Source organism: Carettochelys insculpta, chromosome 11 (genome assembly GCF_033958435.1).
Source record: "Carettochelys insculpta isolate YL-2023 chromosome 11, ASM3395843v1, whole genome shotgun sequence".
Classification (NCBI taxonomy): domain Eukaryota; kingdom Metazoa; phylum Chordata; order Testudines; family Carettochelyidae; genus Carettochelys; species Carettochelys insculpta.
Window position 1 is genome coordinate 22496282 of NC_134147.1, and position 25684 is coordinate 22521965.

General features: G+C 40.1%; 1 protein-coding gene across 1 annotated transcript in view; it reads left to right on the forward strand.

Moving 5' to 3' along the window:
• Window positions 1-3473: 3473 nt before the first annotated feature.
• CACNA2D3 (calcium voltage-gated channel auxiliary subunit alpha2delta 3) overlaps window positions 3474-25684 on the forward strand; it is a 710484-nt gene continuing 688273 nt past the window's right edge. Inside the window, exons 1-2 of the mRNA XM_075005060.1 lie at window positions 3474-3592; window positions 4226-4307. Coding sequence (XP_074861161.1) covers window positions 3480-3592; window positions 4226-4307 — 195 coding nt within the window. The 5' untranslated portion in view covers window positions 3474-3479. The remainder of the gene's footprint in view (window positions 3593-4225; window positions 4308-25684) is intronic.

Below are 25684 nucleotides of genomic sequence, written 5' to 3' on the forward strand. Positions count from 1 at the left end.
CCCCCAAAAGAAAGTCTGTCTGCCAAGTCAAGAAGACCTCATGGGGATTCAGTTTTCTGTGTGTCTATGGGGGAGCAGGAGTTCTGTTGAATAATTCTCTCTCTCTCTCATATTCAGGATCAGGATAACCCCTGCCAGTTTGGCTCAATGGCTTCATTGACCTGTAATATGTAAAGGTGAGGTAAACTCATGTTCTTTTGCCTAGGGTGGCATGTTTGGTACAAATACTGTTGCAGTAGTCTGAATAATGTGTGAATAGAGGGGTGCCTAAGGCCAGCGAGAGAACCACTATAACTACAAGAATATTTCAGAAGTTAAAAGTTGATAGCCAGGCATCTTCTTGAATTTCAGCTTGCTTCATTTGCTATTTCATTCCAGTGTATCACCTAGGTTATGCTAAATTGTGAACCATGATGAGATGCCATCCATTTTTGGGCATTTCCACCTTAGGTTTGTATTGAAATGACTTGGTTAACATAAAACTGAAATAAGATTTTTCCTTTCCATTTACCACCTACTGCTTTCACTTCACCTACAACAGTCAATGTAAAGAATTTTAAAAACAAATCAACACCCCACAATAACCTTCAGTGGGCAACTTATCTTCCCTCTTCTTCCCCACCCTGTGGTTATTATATGCCATCAATTTAGAAAAAAGTACTTCTGTTTTGTGATGCACTTCCATTGCCATTATAGCATCATAGTATTACAATGTTTAAGCTGGATGTTCTAAATGCGGTGATGCCCATGTCTTGTATAGGAGAAGCAGTCAGGCTAGAATACTATATCTGCATGTGATTTGTGAAATATGTATTTACAGTGGCTTACGATGGTAATGTGTTAAAGCCATTATTACAACATAGAATAAAACACAGGTTTACAATTGCTTTACTGTGTAACAAAAAACTTCCAGAAGAGCTGCAGGAGCATTCTAAAGTACCTAACTGAATATGACATTTAAAATATTTTACACTATAATAACAGAATATGGAAATAGGCGACAAAAACAAACTAGCCATAGCTATGTTGTTTAAGTCTTTATTGGGTGGGGGGAGGACAGGAAGTTGGTTTTTTCTTGTATTATAACTGTACAGACATTTAATTATGTACCTCACACACAATTGTGACTAAGACCTAGTATAAAATACAAGAAATGTTAAATAAAATTCAGAATCAAGATTTAAGAAATTCAGTAACATTAGCCTCTATCTCCTTAGCTGGGGATGATGTTTTCACATATTTTATGTTGCAGTTTTAGAAATATCCAAACATTGGCTAATATTTTATATACTTGAAAGATGTAAGGATTCACTATTTTGAATAATCAAGTCACTTAATATTTAAACCACATTGGGAAACAGTGGATTTTATGTTGGATGGAGCAGCAAAAAACCTCCATTTTCATACAAATATTGTTGGTTGTGTTCAAAGAGTTATAGCCATGCAAACTACTTTTCTGTCCTAAAATTTAAAAATCGTGTAACATATATAAAGCATCTGTGCATTTCTGCAGTCTGGTATCACATGGAAAACATTTTAGTGTTTCTAGGACATGTTCAAGAGGGTGCATAATTCATTATACACCGTCAGCCATCCATACAGGGTTTTACATTTTGCCTGTAGGTAGGCTGAGCACCTGGTGGTATGGCAGTATGTTTAAACCATTTATTACCAAATGCTCACTAGGTCACATAGATTTAACATTTGCAGACACAGCAGAGGGCAAAAGTACAGAATAAAAACTTGGATTTCCCCTCCAAAATAAGACTAAAACATGAAGATGTGAGCAATCGGTGTTGTGTGGAAAGGAGTGCAACCCACTGAGCTGTACTTGTTTTTTGTCTAAAATTTCCTTTTTTCCTGAGCTTTGGTCATCTTATTAAACAGAAGTAATATTTGGGCCGGGACGTACATTATATGGCCATCAGATAGTGGAAGGGGATGGCAATATTTAAAGCAAGCTGTACTGTGTATAGCACACTTGTAAAAGTTAATGTGAAGGCAAAGTACTGGTGCTGTGTAGGAAACCTCAAGGGAGGAGAGGCTAAACAAGGAAAGTACAGTCTGTACAAAGGAATATGGTCTAATGAGACATTAATTCCAACGGCCGCGCTGGGTAGACTAGAATTGTAGCCACAGTGTTGTAGTGTCTCAGTAGCGGATCTCTCCCGCACAGTGTAACGATGACTCAGCCCGTGCTCAGATCATCTTTAATTCCTGGCATGCTTATTCACGTTAAAGTTCAAATGCTATTTTGAGTCTTTTAGCGCTGAGAGGCAGAGGGTAAGAGCGAGCCGAGGCGGGGGAAGGGAGAGAGGAGATGCAGTGAGTGGGAGGAGAGGGGTAAAACACACCAGAAAGCTACCTGAATGTATCTCTTCTGCTCCCTGGCTGCTCTTTTGTGGGTCCTGCGCATCCTATGCCCACTTCACTAAGGGGCTTCCTCCCGCAGCCCAAATTAATAATTCATTCACCGGCTCCAATCCCTTGGCCTGCATTGATTTACTTATGCTGCATTTCCTTCCCTCCGTAAGCCGTTCCCCGGGCTGCTCTCCCGGAGTGCGCCTCGCCGCAGCGTTCGGCCGCGGGAGCAAGCTGCAAACGCGCCTTCGCGCTCAAGGGCATGCGACTCCCTTCCCCGTGCGCGCCGGAGCGAAGCGCGGGGGCTGGGGCTGGCCCCCGGGGAGCCACGCGCCTCTCCCGCCGTCCTCGTGCCCCCGCGCGGCGGCCGGGGTGCTCAGCTGCTCGCCGCGCGCCAGCCATCCGTCTCCTCTGCGGGGCGGCTGACAGACTGACGCTTGTCATGCAGCAGTGCCCAGCCTGAACTGGCCGGGGCTGCGGGAGGGGTGGAGGCGGCCCCCTCGGGCCCCGGGCGCTGCTCCTTCGCGCCGGGTCCTACTTTGAGCTCTGCTAGACTTTGCCCTTGCCCCAGCGCCTCACGCTCTGCCTCCGAGCCTGAGCCTCTCGCCGGCGGGCGAGGGCAAGGCGACCTGCCGGCCACCTTCCGCGTGGAAAGTGAGCCGTAATTGTCAGGAAGCGGCCTCCCCGCTGGCCACCCCTCGCGGCTGCTGCCCGGCTGCGGAGGGCATTTGGGAGAAGCAGCAGGGCGCTGAAGTAACTCCAGCCGTACACTGCTGACTGCGGAGTTGTGAAGAACTACACGCGAGTAGCTGCAGCAGCGCTGCAAAACGCGTCGCTGTTACCAAGGGGACAATAGTTCTCTCTCTCTTCTCTCCCCCCCCGCCCCCTTCAGATCATTAGAGCTTCTCTGGTCCTCTCCGTCCATTATCCAGACAGGGCCAATCCTGGCAGGGAGGAGGATGGAGCTGTGATTTTTTTTTTTTTTCCCCCCTTCCCTTCCTCCTCCCCAGCGTTGCTTTGGCGGAGGGTGGGGGAGAGCGGTTGGAGCGAGCAGTTCTGCTGCTGAGCTCAGCTGTGCTCGAATTTCCCTAAGTCTTTCCCGGGCTCGGAAAGAAACCATGATTTGGAACCTATTCCGGGCATTTTGGGGGATCTTCTTTGTTTTCTGGACAGCTTTCAACACAGCCCTAGTGGATGTGGTCGGGTCGGAGCAGCAGATCCCCTTGTCGGTGTAAGTGTTTGCATGGTTTTTTCGCTCTCCGACCACGCTGCAGGAGTGGAAACTTACAATCCCGGTGTCCAAGTTTGTTGTTGTTTTTGTTGCAGATCGCTGGGTGTTCGGAACATTTTATTCCCAGGCCACTTCTGGTTGAAATCGAGTGTTAGGATTAACTCATTGCTGCTTGAATTTTACTTTGGGGTGGGTGGTAAACAGGTATAGGTGCTAAAGTTACATGCCTTTGTGTGTGGTGCATTTACTCACTAATATGCAGGTTTCCCAGGTCCCAATGCTATTCTGTTATTTCATCTTCGTTCTTGCAGCTACTTAATGTTAGACAGAATTTTGCATAATCTTTCTTTATAAATCCATTTGTTTATATACTTATTTTTGAGTACAGCTTGAAATCCAAGGCCTTTCCTTGGTTTAGAGTATGAATTGTATGTACCTTCAGCTTGCACTTGTGAATAGCTCTCTCTTCTTTTGGTGTGGCATTATTTCCTAAGACTGCTTTTTAATGCAACATTGCTTACGTTCTTGAGAGTGCAGTTGAGGCTGTAGGGCTCTATCTGTGTGTGTTGCCTACTGAAACATGTGTATTACATTTCTTCCTGTCTTTTTTTTTTTCCTACCCTGCCCCCACAGGGTAAAGCTGTGGGCCTCTGCTTTTGGTGGGGAGATCAAATCCATCGCAGCTAAATACTCAGGTTCCCAGCTTCTACAGAAGGTAAGGATCTCTCTAGTTAGAAGAAATGATTTTAGCACAGAAAATGGAGGCAGATTTAGTTTTCTAAACAAATGGGAGAGCATTACCTCTTTTGATTGAGAGCTCTTTTGCTCTGCATATAGGTTCTACGCCCTGCTGTCTCCTTGCCCTGTCCTGATTACGTGGTGATTTTTAATGGATTTTAGACCCAAAGAAATTTCCTTACACAGTGAAGCCTAGAACATAGGTATTCAGTCTTGTTACTCTGTGGTGATGTTGGTGGTGCTGGTGTATTAGCATGGAAACAACTGCTTTTCTTAAAATGTTAACTTTGTGCAAGGAGCAGAATTAGTGTATATTTTCATTCTTTGCATCCCGTGCTGTAAGCATGCAGTCAACTGTGATAGAGAAGGAAGGCTGCACCATTGTTTATCATCTCTGCTGTTTTTTCAATCCCATTATTACCCAATCATCTTTACCCAGTGCTGGGATGTATTACATCATTACAGATAAGGGGAATGAATGTGGTTATCTCCTTGCTCAGCTGCACAGATGGGTAATAACCTACTGAAGTAATGCAAAAACTTGAGAAATTGGTTTAAGTCTACATAATTCGGAAGAGTAATGAGAATGCAGAAATGATTATTATATTTTAATAAAAGTTGAACTGTTAAATTAGAGTAGATAAAAGTTCCATATTGAGAGACATTGTTATATAGTAGTTGATTAATTAAAAATTGAGTGTGAGGTTAGAAGACTTCAGTATTGCAGGTCCATGGTAAATGTGATCCTCAAAGCATGGTATTGAATTCCCATAACTTTCAGTGCGTGAATGCCAATGATTCAATTTATTATGCAACTTTTTTCAGATATGACTTTCGTCCAGAAAGTTAACATTTTATGCATGCTGTGTGGTGATAAACTATTTGTATTGTCGTGCGATATGTATTTTGAAAGTACGTATATCCTCATGAAATTATGCAACAGACAGTACATTGCTGATTTCAAACAAAGAAAAACTTGCACTAAAATTAAAATTGCAGAGATATTAACAATATTGTATAAGTAATTGATGCTTTCAATATTGTGTTTTCCTGTATTGTAAAACTTAAGTTCCAGGAACTTAAGAACAAAAGTAGGTGGTCTCTTAGTCTTCTCAAGGCCTTTATTATCTGAATGTAGCATTTTTTGGTATATGTTTATTTTAATCTAACCTTTGAGATGTTGCATTCCAAGTTGTCCTATTTTATATTTGTGTCATTGTGCTTCGTATGTAAATAGTTTTGCATTCATAAAACCGTTACCTTACCTTTTTTTGAGCTGCTTACCAGGATCTAATCAAAACATGTTTTGGAAATGATTTCATATTGTTCAAATGTGTTAATTTTAAATCGTGCGCTACCAGATATATAGTTTTAGTTAATGTGGTTTTATGTAACTTTGTCTACAGGTGTGAACCTCTGTGCACACTCACAATTTTAAAAGTTTGACTGAAGATATACTGCCGGATGTTTGAATTCACAATTCAGAACACGTTTTGATTCCCAAAGCTGTTCAGACCAGAGAGTCTGCAGAGCCTTACTCATTCTTCTCTTCTTTATTTAGATGTGGATGTGACCACTTCTGTAATAATACATTTTCTTTGTTTACCCCCTAAAGAAGTAAGGTTTTATTTGTTGGTTATGCTGCACATGATTGGTGGAGCTATCTCAATGTTCATTTTACCTTTGCATCAGCATCCTTTCTAATTCACCGGCAAATCTGTTTTTGTTGTTTTCGTAGCTTGACCATTGTGGGATTATTCCTTGATATTTGTTTTTAATTTCTTGTCTTTTGCCTTTATTCTGGTATTTCATAATATGATAGGTATTTAGGGTTGCATTGCAGATAGTAGAACCTTATTTTCCCCGTCTCCCAGCATTGTGGTAGCCTTAATTGCATTCTAATTTTATTTTGTTTCATTTGGGACCTGCTCTCTAAAACTTTACCATCAACCTACAGAAATGTAGTGGATGAGCCTGAATGATAGAATGGCTTTACAAGTATTCTTCTGTGAAGTTTATACTTCAGCTTTCTTCATTTTATTTGTGCAAATGAACACATTTGAGGCTTCAAGATTTAAAAAGGATAGATGAGAGAATAAATCACATCATATGACAATACATCAGTGTTCAATCATTTAAGAATCCTTTAGGAATTGAGTTTCAAGAGTTAGTACATTTTTAAATAGGATTGCACTTCTTCATGAATTGTTTATCGTGTGTGGATGAAACAATGCGTTCTGATTAGGTATTATAAAATACTAGCGGATGGAGTTATAAAGCATCTTTAAAGGCACTGTTCCTCATGGGTATATATTTCTAAGTTACAAAGCATTCCAAACGAAAAATTCATATGAGTGTTTGTTCAGTTAATTATGTCTTAATGTAGAAAAAGTAGTTTGAATTTGAGACTATATTTAGACATAGTGCTCCTGACTATTTTATGTATTGAAGATCATATGGCAACTTGCTCACCAAAACTTTAATGTGCAAATTTAATAGGTTAATCTGTAAAGCAAAACTTCACACAGATATTACAATTAATAGCAATTATTCTAAAGTGTTACTACTTTAAGCGTTACTGTTTTGAATTTTTGTGAGCAACTTACAAAAGTTATGGTTACTCCTCATTCTTAAGCAGTTTCTGTGTAAATAAATATATATTTGTGTTTACAACTGTATAACAATCATTGTTCTATAAATATAGTTGTTATATTGCTACCTGTGTAGTCTGGATATATTGTTATACCATTTTATATTGAAATATGGGACATATGATTTCCTGCAAAATTTGCTCCAGATGAAATACAGAAAGTTCACATTTTTAACTTGCAAAATTCTAAAATTAACTGCTTTATAAACAATTTACCTTTTGTTTATAAATACAACTGATTATACTGCATTACTTTTAAAGCAAATGAGCACTATTGGGTAATTAGAACCCTGAACAGAGAAAAACAACAATATTTTTGCTTAGATGTTTCTACCTTAGGGAGGTTTTACAGTTGTCAGGTAGATTTGGTACCATAAAAGAAACTAACTGATGCTGAAGAGGCATGTATACTTTGTAAGTTAGTAGGCACTGCTAGGTCCTATGTTTCTGTTCAAAGTAATTGTCCTGTATAATTCGTGCTACAATGTAACTATTTGGGGTGGGTTTGGAGAGGAACCTGTCTTTTCCTTATACTTCAAGAAAGCATTAGATTTACTTTTCATCTTGATGTGCTTTTAAAAGCCATATGTCCGTAACATTGTGATTATGGCTAATTAAACCTGCACTAGATATACTAGCACAGTCTCCTGGTATAACTAGAATTTTTACAAGCAGGAATCACATCAGGATTTAAATGCAGCAGAAGGGTTTAACCTGCTGTAATAAGAATTCCTGGAAGAGATTGTTTGGAAACATTGCTGTTCACTTTTAAAGTTCATAGTAATAAAGGTTTCCAATTTAATACTGTTGCAACAGAATGGTGGTAATGAAACACAGGTGATGTGCCTTCCTTTAATGTTAAAAATAATTGGGGTTTATGCAGTAAAGCTCTTCAAGCTCCTGTAGAGCGGCTGGTTCTTTAACCTGGTTTGCGCTTTCTCGGGTTTCTTCTGGGGAGTTGTATTTTTCATACAAGGTGCACTGACATTCCTTTCTTGAGGCCAGAATTGGCAATATTCCATTTTATCATTTGATGTAGGGGGCAATAGAGAATCAGCCATTTATTTATCAGCACTTGTAAGAAATGTAAATAGCTAAATAAAAGTTTGTCAAAGCTTTCTTTTTCATATGGGAAGTATTAAGTGACCCTTCCCTGCTACTTAACTGCCTATTACCTTAAATTCTAACAGTGTGTATTGCATGAGTATGTCAATCCCTTATTTCAAGTATTGTTGTATATTGGAACTGCCCAAATCACTGCATTTTTCTTCAAAGTATTTTTTGGAATCAAAATAATTTTCTTATTTTTAAATTTTTAAAATTACACTTGGTCTCTTTTTTTACAACTGTGGAAATGTCAGTACAACATTATTATAGCATGATGATTTAGATCAATTAGTATTCAGCTGGTGCATCTGACTCATGCAGAACATCTATCTTTTTACTTTTAGAACACCTAATGGTGACAAAGTTCATTTTATATTGATTCAGAGAAATTTAGTCCCATCATCTTGACATTAATTGCATTCTGTACACCCCTCATGAGTTTCACTTCTTAAAAATCTTTATTATTATTTTCTTTTAATTTGAAGTACTTTGATTACAGTTGTTTGTATGTGGGTAAGGTACAGTAATAGGGTTGATGTTAGTAAAATTAAAGCAAGGGCATAAATGATAGCCTTATTGGATATTTTATGCCGGTTTTGATTAATAGTGTTGATCTTGCAAAGAAGCGATATTGTGTTTCTTTAGTAAAAAGCAAATAATGTTAGAGGTAAATATGACTGAAGTTTTTTTTAAAGTAAATTTTATAATCATTTAATACCAACACTCCAATTAATTATATTTTATCACTTCAAGTTTGAGCTTAGCAAAATGTCTAGGTGTGTCATACAGCTAAATGAAATTGTCATGACAAAATGATAGAAACATGCAAGAATGTAAGAACACTTGAATCCTCTATTTTTGCTTGAATCATTTTAAGAAATTGCCTTTTTTGTGTGCATCACTTGATATTTCATCTCCTTTTAATCTGTGCATTTATTTCAGCTACATACCCCAGAAAGCTACTCTTCACGCCAAACTGATTACCAAGCATTTAATGAGCTTGTATATTACATGGAGACATAAAAGTGAATTTCCTTGGAAGGATGCTTTTTGTTTCCCTTTCCTTTTTCAAGTTAAAAAAACAAACAAACAGCAATGCTTATATGGTATCAATTTGCAGTCTATTGCACCGAAGAAGCTGTAGCACACCACAAAATTTTTTTAGAGAAGTTCCTTGTTTCTTGTCCATCATAAATCTTGTTGCAATATATAGATACATTCTCTCACTTTCCATGGCTCAATGCTTTCTTCTCTGTCAGACAGAGGATTCCCTCTTCCCTTTATGGAGTGAAAACCTGGTTCCATTGAAGTCAGTGGCAAAACTCTACTTGCCTTCAGCAGAGTCCCAGTTACACTCCTAGGCTTTGTCTACACTAGAGAGTATTGTTGACAAAACCGAGGAGTTGACAAATTGAAATTCTATCACAAAAAAGCAGTGTAAACGCTCCAGGGGGCCCTCTGTTGACAGATAGGGCTTCTGGTTCACCAGGAAGCCCTGTTTGCCGAGCTTCTGGTTGGCCATTCTGTCGAGAGAGCAGCTGGGCAGTGTGACTGCTCTCCGTTGACAGAGCAGATTGCTCTTTCAGTGCACTTTTGTGTGTGGATGTGATCTGTTGATAGAAGTTTTGCCATAAGATCTCTTCTGACAGTAACTGCTGTTGACAGATCATTGTAGTGTAGATTTAACCCTAGTGTCTAGCATCTCTAACAGATAACACTGGAACGTGAATCATAGTTTATGTAATGATCTACCATATAATCTGTTTTTGCTTAAGTCCCAATAATGGTCTTTTTTTATATATTTTTGTAACTTAAAAGAAAATGCCTTTTCAAGTCATACTGTGTTCACTTATAATTCACCTCAGTGCTGTCTGCATCTTTATGGGTTTTGTAAGCACAAAATGATCCCATTTCTTTTTATCATTAAAGGTGAAAGTGGTCTGCTGTTGATATACCATGGAAATGTGAGGTGATTTCAGTAAGTTTACTGTACGTGCATTGTACTTTCAACAATGTCTTTTTAATATGGAAAGTTTTAAGTGGACAATTCAACTGGAAAACTAGCCCTTTAAAGGAAATGAATGCTAATTTTCTCACTTAATGTATTCATGGTTATTTGGTTTCACATCCTGTACTGGAAAATGCTAGTGTTTCAAGGTTAAAAGAGCCAGTCTCCATGCAAATTACTTTGACAGTGACGACAGGTGGAGCCATGACCAGATGCTGCATTGTAATAGTGATTCACTTTTAAGCAACTGCTAATCAATACTCTACACTTGCAAATGTCATTACCATTCTATAGAGTATAATACTTTGAAATAATAAATGGTTAACATAGGGTAGAACACAAACATTATGTACTGATAGGAAGAACTATACTCCAGGTTGCTATACAAATTTTATCAAAAAGGCTGAATAAGATTGCTACTATAAACACGTAAAAGGCGCCACCACCATATTAGCTGTGTGAGCACTTTGTGATTTAGATTTTATATAACTTTCCAAAATATAGTGGCTTTTTTTGACCCCTTTTTAGCACCTAGTCATGTACTCTGAAAACACCAAGTACAGTAATATGAGGTCGGCAGCTAGTAGGAAGCCTGAGCAAAAAGATGCATTTTTATTTTGCATTCTAACACCTGGGATCTGGACTGATTTTCAGAAGGGAAGAGCTTAGCAATAAGAGGATCTTCTGCAAACTGCCTTCCCTCAGATCTCAGTGACCCATCGTCGCATGTTCTGAGCCCAGGAGTCATGACACTGAGGAAGGAAGGAAATACTTTTTGAGATATCCAGAGTCTACATCTAGACTAGGGAGTCTCAATCATTTTCTTTGAGCCTCCCCTATACCCACATGATGTAAAAACTCCACTGCCCACCTGTGTCCCAATAGCTGTTTTTTTCCCGCATATAGAAGCATGGGTAAGCATTAAGGATAGTAAGCAAGGCAGTTGCTTTAGGCCCTATGCCACTGAGACCTTGCAAATCTACATTGCTCAAACTTCATATTCTACCCTGAGTGATGGGGTTCAGGGCCCTGTGCTTTAGCCATATGTGGGGGGTGGAGAGAGTAGGGCGGGCTTCAGTTGTCTCTCTGGGCCTCTGGAACTCTGTTAGCCCTGCTTGGTGGACCCCCTGAAATGTGCATATGGCTCCTCCCAGGATCCCTGAACGTAGTTTGAGCCACTGATCTGGACCACAGAGGACTGTCTCTTCGTAGTGATTAGCATCTCAAATTTACAGCCAGTGCATTGAGCTGGCTTCATGTGCAGGCTACAGAACACAGGTGTGCTATAGTCTCCCAAATTTGTCCTGCTTAAGGGGCAGGTAACTGCATGCTGTGCTAGGTAGACGTCCTGCATGACTTCTGGTGGTAGCCCAGACAGAGCAAGCCTAGGCTTGAGCTGACACAGCAATCTATAATCGTGGCAAGGTCCACAGATGAGTGGAAAAAATGCAATCTGAAATTTGTTCTAAATTTGAACTGCTATAAATAAACAGAGGTTTTCCCCTCCCCCTGTTTAATTGTACTGTTACTGTTTGGGAATGAGTCTTAGGCAACATGACTGTAAATGACTTTGACCCAAGAATTTCTTAATACCTTCTGGTAAGAGGGTGCAGAGGGGTTACAGGATGCTTCTGAGTCTGGTGTGTACTTTCTAGTTCATCAAATAGTAGCATGTCAGCTCTCTCAATAAAAATCCAATTTCACAGTGGTCACCAGTATCACTGTGATGTGTATGTACAGATGTGTAAGGAGCTGTGTGTATGCATGGAGAAGATGTGTTTAAAATCTCTCTCTGGGGGGTTGGTCATCAGCAAAAATGAAAAACTGTCTGTCACAGGAAGGCTTTATCCATCTGTCTGTTTATATGTAAACTGAGTATTGTTTCACTCACAGTGGGATTCCTATCACTAGTCTGAACTGAATGCAACAGAAGGATTCTAAACATTTCAGAAAGGTTCTAATAGGAAGAGAACAGTAGCTGAGGGAGAGAAACTTTTCTTTGTGTGTGCTTCATAGGGGTTGCTTTACTGTATCTGAGGGGCAGAGAAGACCCCTGGGTTTTCCTGATGTAGGAAATATATGGCCTGTGGATTTTCTTGAAGGAAGAGCACTCTCAACCACACTTGAAAATGCTGGAGAGAATTTTGGGGGTGGGAGAGAAGTATTTTTACATAGGAATGTTACCTGTTAGTGAAGTTTAGTGTTTAGACAGCCTGTTGTTTCTTTCTAAATTGTTTTTACTCACTATTACTTCAGAGCAAACTTTATTCTTGTTTTCACCCTAAATATATGTAAGTGCTGTGCTGTTAAGCAAAGTGTTGGTCCTGAGCTGAATCTTACCAAATTGGTGCACAGTGTTCCTTTGGGAACAGCAGGCAGGGTAATTCTGTGAATGTTCAGGGAATGTGAGGGACTAGAGAGTGTAGGCAGGGTCATCCCTAGTGGTGTGCAGGGCTTGGGGCAGCGCCCCTTGCTAGATGCCCCACCCCAGCCTTGCCCCACTTTACCCTTCTCCCAAATCCTGCCCCTGCTCCATCCTGCCTCTTCCTGCCCATTTTTCCTCCATTGCCTCCCATCTCCCCCCTTGTGCAATGCAAGTCAGGGGATTACCAAGGGCAGGAGTCGGGATCCTTTCCCCCTCGTGGCAGTGGAAGCTGGAGCTACCTGGCAGTCCACCCCATGTGTTGTGCTCTGCTTCATCACGGTGCTGGGAGGTGGGAAGCAGAGCACCTCAGCTTGAGCCCCAGTCCACTTTCACAAGCAATGGAAGGCTTGGGGGAGTGGGCTGGCACTGGGGCCAGGGTGTCTGCTTCACACCGCTGCAGTGAAGCAGAGCATAGGGGGCTGGGAGAGGGTGGTGGGATGGGACAGGCTGTCAAGTAACTCCAACTCCTGCAGCTGTGGTGAGTGCGGGAAGGGTAAAAGAAGGCTGAGCCCTGCTGTGGTCCCTACGCCTGCTCTCCCCTCACCCTCCATTAATCTCTGAGGCCACCTTAGTTCTGTGGTTATCATTAGAGGCCGTTCTGTTCATAGACTGGTTGAGGCAGACTCTGGAGCCTCTGCAAAGCACACGGCCTTGAGTGGCTGTCCCAAGCCATTGTATGGATAGAACAGCTCTGAGTGTAGGAAATGCTCTGAGCATTCAAGGGTTCATGTGTGCCTCTTACATATATAGAGAGTATAAACCCTACAATTGTTTGGAAGAAAGTACTTATGCTGTCCAAGGTGGGAGTAGGGAAGCTGATCGACAGCAGGCACCGGCAGTGCTAAGGGCAGGTGGTGATGAAATGCCTCCCAATCCTGATACCCTGGAGAATGTCACACCCTTTATCTGTGTCTACACTTGCATTTTGCTTTTGAAAGAGGCATGCAAATGTAGGAAATTGAAAATGCAAATAGGCATCAGTTTACATATCTGGTATCTCATTTGCATATTCTCCTTTCAAAGGAGCTTCTTTCAAAAGAAGAAAAGCAGTGTAGACAGGGCTCTTTGAAAGTAAACCCCATCTTCGAAAGAACCCTTCTTCCTGAAACAAAATAGGGAGAAGTGTTCTTTCAGTGATGGTGGTTTACTTTCAAAAGAGCTGAATCTACACTGCATTACTTCTTTTGAATGGAGAGTATGCAAATGAGGCACCAGATATGTAAATCAGTGCCTCATTTACATTTTTATTTTCTTTATTTGTGTTCCTTTTTCAAAAGAGGAATGCAAGTGTAGATACAGCTTTTGTGTGTATATTACCAGAGGCCTTCAGTCAAGAAAGTGGTTGTGGTTACAGGGCTACTTGGATCACTGTCACATCTTTGGTCTCTGAGTGCACCCTCTCATATACTGGAATTTGTCTTGGGGTGGAGTTTGATCATTTGCCTACTCTTAGGCTCGTATCTGTATTCCACACTCTCTGTATGTCAGCATCTTATTAGGGTGCCAGTCCAACTTGACACCTGGGTTTCTTCACTTTTGGAGCCTGTAATGAGTGATCTTTAGTAACCTGACTTATATTATTAAAATATAAGTGTCTTTTTATTTAGCAGTATGAACATTTTAAAACAATGAACAGTCAACATGCATGTGTGCTTGAGGCATTTTTGACATTTGCAGTGGCCTTCTTTGTACATGGCAGTGACACAGGCGTGCTGTGGTGTGTAGCTCTACACAACAGTGAAAGGCTATAATGTAAGGAGGCAGTGGGAGCTGCTGGCATCTTTCCTCACTGCTGGAGTCTAGAAATAGCTGTGTAGTTGTGGGTGGCACTGGTTGAGTATGTTGAGTGGCATAGCATACATGCCTTGGAGTTCTGGCAGAACTCTGTTGTACTATCTTTTTGTAGTATATCATCACCTACACGACTGTTTTGTATCTCTGCTAGCTGTGTGCACTTTGGCCACAGTCTACTTGCTGCTATAAGTGTAGTCCTACCCTTACCTGAAGTCCCACTATCTCATGTTGGTAACCTAGGTAGGTCTTGCTTCTCCAGGCATATCCAGCTCATTCTAATGTCAGAGTGTGTTCCCTTTTAGTACTTCCTTCCTGGAAAGTGTGCTCTTTCTTAACTGCATCAGACTTCTTTGCTCCTGTATCCTGCAAGAATAATCAAACCGAGTAGGTGGGCACAGTCCCTTGGCATCTCGGAAGTGATTGCTAACAGATGACTCTCTTGAACCATTCTTCTCCTTCCTGCCTGTGCTCTAGACAGACCCATGTTAAATTGAACCCTATCCTGGTAGTCAGACCAACAGACTTATTTTTGAACATTGAGATACCTTCTAATAATTTTATTACATTAGCGCTGGTTTTATTAATTTGTTGATCTACTCCATAGTCCAGTACTTTGAAATATAAGTTTATAACCTTATCATTTTTCATTTGTTTTTTCTGGTTCCTGCTGTGATTTTTCTCCATGTGAACACAAGTTTCTCTATTTCTGTCAGAAGGTTCTCATTACTTTTAAAACAGACTCTTCTGAGGCTTTCTTTATACTGCTGAGTTAAAAGCACAATCATGGCTGCATTTTAACATAGCAGTGTGATCAGAACCGCAGGTCTGGGAGAGCGCACTCTCCATGTCCTAAGTAAATGACCTTCATGAGATGAGTTGCTAAGAGCTCTGGGAGCCTGTTTACACTGGTGCTTTACAGTGCTTTAACTTGCTGAACTCTGGGGGCTGGTTTTGCTCCCCTGAGCAAGAAGCATACTAAAGTGGCTGGCTGTCTAGACAGGCCCTGAGGCTGATGCCAAGAGTTTTGCATGGATCAGCTTGCAAGACAGGAGGAATTTAGAAAGAGGGTGAGTAGTCATCACCTTCTCTCTGGAGCAAGTTTAATGACTGGTTAGACTCCTCCTGTGTCTATAGTGTTACTAATCTAATGAGCCAGACTGAGCATATGATGACTGAAAAAAATGTATCTTTCTACATGTTATGGTCCCAAAGCCCTCTGAATCGTATTGCCTGCCCTTTATCTCAGAGCTGAACATTCTTATACGTGTAGTTGGAAAAGGTGTTTGTCCTTTCAAATTACTTCTGCCAAAAGGGACACTGTTAAGAAGTTTTCTTTAAACCCCTAATAAAAAGGAACAGAGAGGAAGCCGTGCTAGTCTATACACTATCAAAACAAAAAGCAGTCAAGTAGCACTTGAAAGACTAGCAAAATAGTTGATTAGGTGAGCTTTCGTGGGACAGACCCACTTCTACAGACCATTGCCAGACCAGAACAGACTCAATATTTAAGGCACAGAGAACCAAAAACAGTAAGCAAGGAGGACAAATCAGAAAATGATAATCAAGGTGAGCAAGTCAGAGAGTGGAGGGGTGGGGGGGAAGGTCAAGAATTAGATTGAGCCAAGTATGCAGACGAGCCCCTATACTGACTCAGAAAGTTCCCATCACGATTTAAACCATGTGTTAATGTGCCGAATTTGAATATAAAAGCCAGCTCGGCTGTTTCCCTTTCCAGTACAGTGCGATAATAATTCTTCGGTAACACACATACCTTGAGGTCATTGACAGACTGCCCCATTCCATTAAAATGTTGACTAACTGGTTTGTGGATCTGGAGTGTTTTGATGTCTGTTTTGTGCCCATTGACCCTTTGTCTGAGGGAGTTAGAAGTCTGTCCAATATACAAAGCATCTGGGCATTGTTGGCACATGATGGCATATATGATGTTAGTAGAGGAGCATGAGAGAGTGCCCGTGATTCTGTGAGTAACCTGGTTAGGTCCAGTGATGGTATTTCCAGAGAAGATATGTGGACAAAGCTGGCAGCGGGCTTTGTTGCAGGGAAAGGTTCCAGGACTGGTATTCCTGGGGTAGAGACTGTGGCTGTTAGTGAGGATCCTCATGAGGTTGGGAGGTTGTCTGTAGGAGAGAACAGGCATATCACCCAGGGCCTTCTGGAGTTTAGCATCCTGATTAAGGATAGGTTGTAGGTCTTTAATAATTCGTTGCAGTGGTCTGAGTTGGGGGATGGAGGTGATGACCAGTGGTGTTCTGTTCTTAGCTTTTTTGGGCCGATCTTGGAGTAGCTGGTCTCTGGGTATGCGTCTGGCCCTGTCGATTTGTTTTTTTACTTCTCCTGGCGGGTAATTCAGGTTAATGAATATCTGGTAAAGTTCTTGTAGTTTTTGGTCTCTGTCAGCTGGATCAGAGCAAATGCGATTGTACCTAAGAGCTTGGCTGTAAACAATGGATCTAGTCACATGTGCAGGATGGAAACTAGAAGGGTGTAGATAAGTATGGCGATCAGTAGGTTTTCGGTACAGTGTGGTACTGATCAGGCCATCCTTGATTAGTACTGTAGTGTCCAGGAAATGTGTCTCTTGCATGTTGTAATCGAGGCGTAAGTTGACGGTGGGGTGTAGATTGTTAAAGTCTCTGTGGAATTCTTCTAGAGCCTCTGTACCATGGGTCCAAATCATAAAGATGACATTGACACCCCACCATCAACTTATGCCTCGATTACAACATGCAAGAGATACATTTCCTGGACACTGCAGTACTAATCAAGGATGGCCTGATCAGTACCACACTGTACCGAAAACCTACTGATCGCTATACTTATCTACACCCTTCTAGTTTCCATCCTGCACATGTGACTAGATCCATTGTTTACAGCCAAGCTCTTAGGTACAATCGCATTTGCTCTGATCCAACTGACAGAGACCAAAAACTACAAGAACTTTACCAGATATTCATTAACCTGAATTACCCGCCAGGAGAAGTAAAAAAACAAATCGACAGGGCCAGACGCATACCCAGAGACCAGCTACTCCAAGATCGGCCCAAAAAAGCTAAGAACAGAACACCACTGGTCATCACCTCCATCCCCCAACTCAGACCACTGCAACGAATTATTAAAGACCTACAACCTATCCTTAATCAGGATGCTAAACTCCAGAAGGCCCTGGGTGATATGCCTGTTCTCTCCTACAGACAACCTCCCAACCTCATGAGGATCCTCACTAACAGCCACAGTCTCTACCCCAGGAATACCAGTCCTGGAACCTTTCCCTGCAACAAAGCCCGCTGCCAGCTTTGTCCACATATCTTCTCTGGAAATACCATCGCTGGACCTAACCAGGTTACTCACAGAATCACGGGCACTCTCTCATGCTCCTCTACTAACATCATATATGCCATCATGTGCCAACAATGCCCAGATGCTTTGTATATTGGACAGACTTCTAACTCCCTCAGACAAAGGGTCAATGGGCACAAAACAGACATCAAAACACTCCAGATCCACAAACCAGTTAGTCAACATTTTAATGGAATGGGGCAGTCTGTCAATGACCTCAAGGTATGTGTGTTACCGAAGAATTATTATCGCACTGTACGGGAAAGGGAAACAGCCGAGCTGGCTTTTATATTCAAATTCGGCACATTAACACATGGTTTAAATCGTGATGGGAACTTTCTGAGTCAGTATAGGGGCTCGTCTGCATACTTGGCTCAATCTAATTCTTGACCTTCCCCCCCACCCACACACCTCCACTCTCTGATTTGCTCACCTTGATTTATCTTTTTCTGATTTGTCCTCCTTGCTTACTGTTTTTGGTTCTCTGTGCCTTAAATATTGAGTCTGTTCTGGTCTGGCTATGGTCTGAAGAAGTGGGTCTGTCCCACGAAAGCTCACCTAATAAACTATTTTGCTAGTCTTTCAAGTGCTGCTTGACTGCTTTTTGTTTTGCTAATAAAAAGGGGTTTCCTTTGATGGAACTGTGGAAAGGTGAGTTTGGCAGACTCCCTTGAAGTGTTTGTAGATCGTGGAGCACATGCCATGTTAGTACATGTTCTAAAATATATATGTAGCTTCTACTTGTATTAGTGTTCTTCAGATTATCCTGATGAATATAAAAACTGATTGGAATCCAAATTACACTCAAGTCTTGTATGTACTTTCAGTGTTAATAACTAGGCAGCCTGGTTGTGAGAAAGTTGCATCCAGTGCCTGACTCACTTCTTCCAAAACAAAACTCTGCTGAAATTTTTTAAAATGGTTATTTTTTTTCACTTTAGTTTTATAGCACAAAGTAGTGCTGAGTTTCTGCAATGTTACAAAAAGCTGCTTTGGTGATACATCTGTTGTGTTGCAAAGATGACAATACAGTAATTTCTTGTATTTTAGACAGATTGTTTGTTTGATAACATTTGGGGAAAGGATCCAAAATAAATCTCGTATTTCCAGTTTCTCAGCATGTTTCTACTCAACATCTTAGCCTTTTGGAAAAATGTTTGGTGTCAAAGTTACTTTATGGCATTTTAATTTCTAAATATAGGAAGATTTAGTATTCTTCATTAATATTGCTTTGTCCTTTTAACTTGTTAATCTCTGTGAACAGGGCGTTAATTTTTGAATGCATTTGTCAAAGTATTAGCCAGATTTTAAATAAATTAAAAAGTGTGAATATAGATGGTAATTCAACTTCACATTAATATATTCTGCAGTTGTATCAACGTACAAAGGAAAATGAGAACTCCTTTCTTCTGCCATTCTGCTTCTTTTCCCCTGATACATTCTGTCCTTGTTTACCTTCCTATCTTTGTGTGCCTCCTTTCTTTAATCATTTTTAACAGCTTGCATTAGCTTTCTGATATTGACTACCCCATGCAAGGTGTCTTGTTTTGTTACAGCAGAGGTGTAAACCCATTTTTCCCATGGGGGCAATTTTTTTTTAAATGATAACCTAGATAGTTTCCGTAGATTACTTTAGAAAACCTTATGGGGTTGTAGAGATGGTGATGAAAGCCTTGTGTTTTATAGTTACAGAATGACTGGACAGATTTCTGGAATCTGGAGTATGCTACATGATTGAATTTTCAGTTGATTCCTTATGCAAATGTACAAAAGTAAAGAGTGTGATCAGGAACAGCAGTAATACCAGGCTCTTCTCCTTACCACTGGCACTGATGTGGACACAGTGGGAAAATGAGGATAGTATATTTAGCAGGCCACAGCTTTTATTAAATTTGAACATTGGGGGTAGCGGGATGCAAGGGAGAAAAGGGCCTTACCTTTCCATCACCTGTAGTATATTATACGAGTTATTTAATTGGCTCCAATGTGGGTGTTATAGAACTCCTATTATATTTCCTGTAATTTGGGTAAGTCTCTATTCAGCTTACCTTCCAGGACCTCAGATCACTTTGAATCCTAGTGTCCTCCTCCCACCCATGTCAGGGCAACAATGGGAGCTGCAGAAAGGTGGGGGCTCCTCATGAATCCAACAGCCATCAGCAAAGTCCCAGGTATTTTACCTGTATTAATCATTGATTTTTTTTTTCAATCATTTTAATCACTTTAGAAACTAGCCACAAGTTGTGACTAACTAACAAATCCACCAAGTTACTTCTGTAAGTGATACTAAGTACCTTTGTATATAATCCACTGTGGCTTGATGGTTCTGTGAGCAAGATGAAGAATTCAGTTGTCCTCTGCCTTTGCATCCATAAGAGAGAGCAGTTCCTTCTTGACCCTCATAGGGTTGATTGGCCATATTCACAGCATCTGTCGGGCTGGATTCCTGTTCCTAGTTCAGCATTGTGAGGGTAGGGATGATGGAACAGAGTGGAAAGAGTGCCCCCTGTTCTGGGTTAAAGCCTGGGAGCTACAGAATAATGGTCCCCCTCACATCCAAATGGCCAAGGAGTGCCAGAGGTTCCTTGGGTCAGAAGGAGCTACCTTGGTGTTTTGCAGCAAGTGCCTCCCTTGTGGTGCAGACTGTTTTCATGCCCAACACTATCAAGTTCCCTCACATTTTAAAGCAGATGGGTGTCATTTCTCTTATCCCATGTACCACCATCGTTTGTTGTTCATAATAGCACAATATGTGACACAACTACATAAAGCCCTTCAATGTACAAGCAGATTTCTTCCAAAATCATATATCAGCAAAGTTTCTTTTGAAGGGGGGCCCACATTATCCAAAAAATTTGACACTGATTTGAGTTGCAGATTTTAATAACTCCTTCCAAAATTGTTAAATCCTTCTGGATTAGCCTGGCATATTCTAATATATTAACCTCTAAAACAGCAATGCAACTTAATGAAAAAGGTGTTTTAAAGATGGCTTCATATTTACTTAGCGTTTTTCCCTTGCATATTAAATATTTGAGATTATTCTTTACAGCTCTGCATAACTTAGTCTTTTTACTTACAGTGATCCTGTTTAGAGTGTTAGAATTATGTTTGTCTTTTAATATTTGGGTCAGTGAAAGTGAAATCCATGGTGTAGCCTTTGGGGCAGGTGGGGAGACCAACTTCAAAAGTTGGCAGGTGCATGTAGGTGGGAGTTGGGAGGGGAAAGAATGGTAAATTGTATGCAAAAAAATTATTCCATTTCTGGTGATGACATAATCAAAAGGGATAATTTTTCCTGTAATTTGGAATGAGGCCACTTGTTGGCTTCCAGTTGCAACCACACTTGAAATGAATGAATTTCTAAGCTTAACTGAATGTTACTGTGTTCAGGTCTTGTTGAAGTGAAAAGGAGCAGAGAAAGAATCCAGTGGGAAATAGTTGGAAAATACAGCTGAGCAAAGAATGGGAAGTGATAAAGAAAGAGAGATGGAGTACAAGAAAATTTGTTGTTAAAAGCATAGTATTCAATTATGCTTAGAAGTCTTGATCAGAATTAGGATCCCATTGTGTTTTGCACTATAGGCACAGAAATTGACGCACGTTTTAGAAAATTATCGTTAAATGGTGAGGAGGAAGAGGTGGTAATACACATCTATTGAGAAAATGCTGTCTAGAAAGTACTCTTGTGCTATCCAGTTTTTGTGAAATTGTTTTTTATCAGTAAGACTTAACATTAAGTCGAGATGTTCTTTTTAAGTGTGTGTGTGTGTGTGTGAGAGAGAGACACACACACACACACACACACACACACACACACACACACACAACATAATTTTCCAAACCCCTAACTGAGTTCATCCATCTCTGTAGTCAGTCATTTTATGAACAGCGTTCACTAGGAATTATGTCCTTAGAAATAAAAGGGTGAAATACTTCATGAGAACAAAATGCTGCATGCACATTAACAGTAGTTAGAATTATTTATTTTACAATACCATAAAGTAACATGCAATGAAAGCATTTTAACTTCTTACGGTTAATTTATTTTATACAACAATTATGTGCCTTTTCAAGGATTTATTTAAAATACTAAATTCATGCTTTTGTGTTTCTTGTGGTTCATAAGTTCTCTCTGTCTTGTTATACTTGCAGATTTTTGATAGTGTTTTCTTTTTTAATGTGATCCCCTTATGTTAGATACTGTTTAACTGTGTAGTGAGACAGTTCCTGACATGGAGAGCTGGTTATCTACATAGATAATACAAAGAACGGCAAGGAGAAAGTAAGTATGGCTTCCTCATCTGTACAATGGGATTGATAAATAAAAAAGGCTTTGATTTGCCCAAGTCCTTAAGCAGGTGCTTAACTTTTAGTTTTCATAGATGTATACTTCCAGGTCAGAAGGGAGCATTGTGATCATCTTGCCTGACCTCCTGTATAACACACATCATAGGTCTTCCCCAAACTAATTACTGCATCATTTTTTTACTTTTAAGAAAAGCAGCCAATGTAGGTTTAAAAATGATCAGTGATGGAGAACTCACTACAACCCTTGGTAAAGTGAACCATGGCTAATTAACCTCATTGTTTAACATGTACACTTTATTGCCAGTCTGAATTTGTCATGCTTCAACTTTTGGTCTTCATTGGCTAGATTGAAGCACGTTTCTTCTCCATGTAGATGCTTAGACTGTAATCAAGTCGCCTCTTAATCTTTGTAAGTTAAATAGTCTCAATGAACTAAATTGCAAGAAGGCATGTTTTCCAGTAATTTAATCATTCTCACGGCTTTTCTCTGAATCCTCTTTTTCAGTTTATCAATGTTCTTCTTGGATGTTCTGAAGAGCAGGACTTTAATAGGGTTAAAAAAAATTAGATAAATTCATAGAGGATAGGTCCATCAATGGCTATGAACCAGAATGGGCAGCAATTAACATTTAAAGTTAGTCATGTGCTTAGAAGCTTTGCTGAATCTGGGGCACAAAAGTTAAGTGACTTGAAGAAGGCCACAGAAATTCTACTGCAAAGCCATGCATAGAACCCAGTTCTTCTAAGTCCCTTTGAAGTATCTTCCTCTCAACAGGAATACCATGCAGGATTGATGCATGTGACTTCTGTAGGTCTCTTGTAACAGGATGGAAATTCTGCATCAGCCTCAAATAAAAGGAATCATGATTTTAATTATATGTGAAAATGAGCATTCTACTTTGTTGACCATTATTACTTATTTTGATATTAATTTAAACTAGTTTTATTGTCACTGGTTTTTGGCTGTGCAAAGGCTTTCTGTGTCTGCAATATATAACCACTGGAAATATTGTAGTAAAGCTGGAGGTCCATTTGGTGCCTATTGAGGTATGAGTGGTGGTGAGAAATCCAGAATACATCCGTAAATGTCAGCGTTTTATTTTGTCTTTAGGTTTCAGAGTAAACAACCAGGTGCGGTGAATGGGCAAGTTGGTAGTTCTCAGAGCTCGTACTTCACGCATTCTGCAGTCTCCAAATGCAAACATTGCATCAGTTTACACCTGATTGACATTCTCAATATTATTGTACAACCACGAATGCATGCAACAGTCCAAAACTTTCAAAGGTGAGTGCCTACAATCCATACATATATATCTGAATAAGTGGCCTGAATTTCTCAATAGCTGAGCTTCTCTGAATTTCACACACATAGAAAATGAGATGCCTAAGCATGTAGCTTTGAATGTTTTGGACTCTGGTTATTCTTAATGTGAAAGTTGAGATGGTAGAGCACAATTCTGTGGTGAAATGTGGAGGGGGTGAGGATGGGGTGTAGGTTACTATACAGCTTCTGTAGAGCTGCAAGCACCGAAGTTTATTATTTTACCAGTTTTTTATAAATATACTTGGAAAGTGAAATCCTCTGGAGTATTAATGTGTATTTTTCTGTCCTATCTTTTGCTCAGAGTTCAAGGAGGTGCTGGAGTACAAGGGTTAAGTAATTGTAGTAGTCAGGGAGATGCCATAACTGACCTATGCTTTTATTTTAAAATTGTACTGTAATTTGTAAAGCTTGATGGAAGTTTGAAATATGAAGTGTGTAGTCAGGCTTTTTCATTACAATGCCATTTATAACATATCTCTTGTATTGTGTTTGTTGAAGCAAAGGCTGGAAATGCTGTAAAAAACAAAATATGTGCAGGAGATAATAAATCTCTTGGGTGCAGATAGCCCATGGTTTCAAATCTTAACATAAAGCTTTTATCATAGCCTCCCCCTATTTTCCATTATCGGTGGAAATGTGTTTTAATGGAATATGATAGCATCTTGTACAAACAGCAGTCATAGATTTTCCCACAACACTCATAAAATGATAGTCATTTGGCTTCAAGAATGGTGCATCTGAAGTTTGACTAGTCTTGCTTTTCATCTTTGGTGGCTGGTGGCTATAAAAGGTATCGCCTATTGCAAACCTGAGCAGAATGAGCTACTATGAGCTAGACTTGAGTTCACATAGAATGTAGACTGTCTCTTTAAGAAAACTAGCCACTAATTAAACCATTTTAAGTGGTCTGACATGAAATCTAGCAATTTATTCAGTGGTCCAATATTAAAAGCTTAATCAGGATCAGTAGGGGAGAACATTCCCAGTGTAAGATCCTGATTAAAGTTTGAAAATATCTTTGGATGCCACTGTAAAAAGTGCTTTCAAGTAGCACACTGGAGACGTAATTAGCATATAGTTGTATTCCTTTGCTTTAGGAGATCAAACTGGATGTTTCTTCCTTGTGGCAGTATATTTAAGCCTAGATAGAAGCTATTAAATTGAAGAGAGCGTGCGAACTGAGAAGGCCAACCCACAAATCTTAATTGTACAATACGGAAGTTACTTAAACACAGCATGTAATAAAAAGAATAAAATAAAAAAACTAGGTGAAACGAGTGGGATGCAACACAGGCATAGTAAAGACATGAACTGAGAGGCAGAAAAAGAGCACATGTGTTTCAACATGCAAATTGAAAGGAGTTTTTGTAGTCCAGGAAACCAACTTGTTCATGAGACCTGGTAACTCCTGCTGAGAGCACCATTTCTCTTGTGGAAAATCTATACTGAAGCAGCTGGAGAGGCTTTGTTTGACTGAAAGCCTGTAGAGTAAATGGTGAATTAGTATTTTGGGGAAGCAAGTCAATGTCGGGGCAGGAGACAGTGCAAACTAATATGGCACCTAGAATGGTGGCATTATATAGGCTAGGACACATGAGAGAGATGGTCTGATTCTGGTGAAGGTATTAGGAGAAATGAAGAGAGAACAGTACTGAACCAGTGCAATCCAGACAACCAAGAGAGAGAGCAGTTGTGTTATAAATGGATCCAAAAACCCAACCTTGGGACTGACAAATTCAAGAGCAAAGAATATCAACTGACAGGCACAATAAACTTCCTACCCAGAGCAGGTATTAAAACCTTGTTGAAATTTATGCCACAAGCATGTAAAAGCCACCAAAAAACCTTGCTGACTTCAAATGAAGGTATAAGTTGTCCTTTATCTAGATGGTTGTGTTTCTGAGGGAAATCCATACATTATCTTTGCAAAAGTGTGCAAACAGATAAGACTAAATAGCAAGAGAATGTTCTTCTCTTTATATGCAACTGTTTCTTAGATTCTTGTGCAAGACACTGAAACAGTTGAGAGGTAAACATGGTGAGTGAAAGGGCCTGAGGCTGAACCAGAGTATCTGATTATTGCAGTGTTTTTGCCATGTGAAAATGATCTCTGAAAAATTTAGCTTCTTAATATCTTTATTTGAATGTCTGCAAATATTTTGTGGAAGAATTTCAGCCTTCAGGATGTTCACAGAAAGTTAAATTCAGCTAATCCTTCGTTGGTTGGCCATTTTTTTTCAGCAGTAAAATGGCTGCTGAAAATATATTGTTTCTGTTCCTTGATCGGGGTGTCTAAAGGAAAATACCCCATAATTACACTTAAACACTTGTTTTTGTGATGAATTCAGCTGTTTCCTAAATGCTCATGAGAAGGGGGG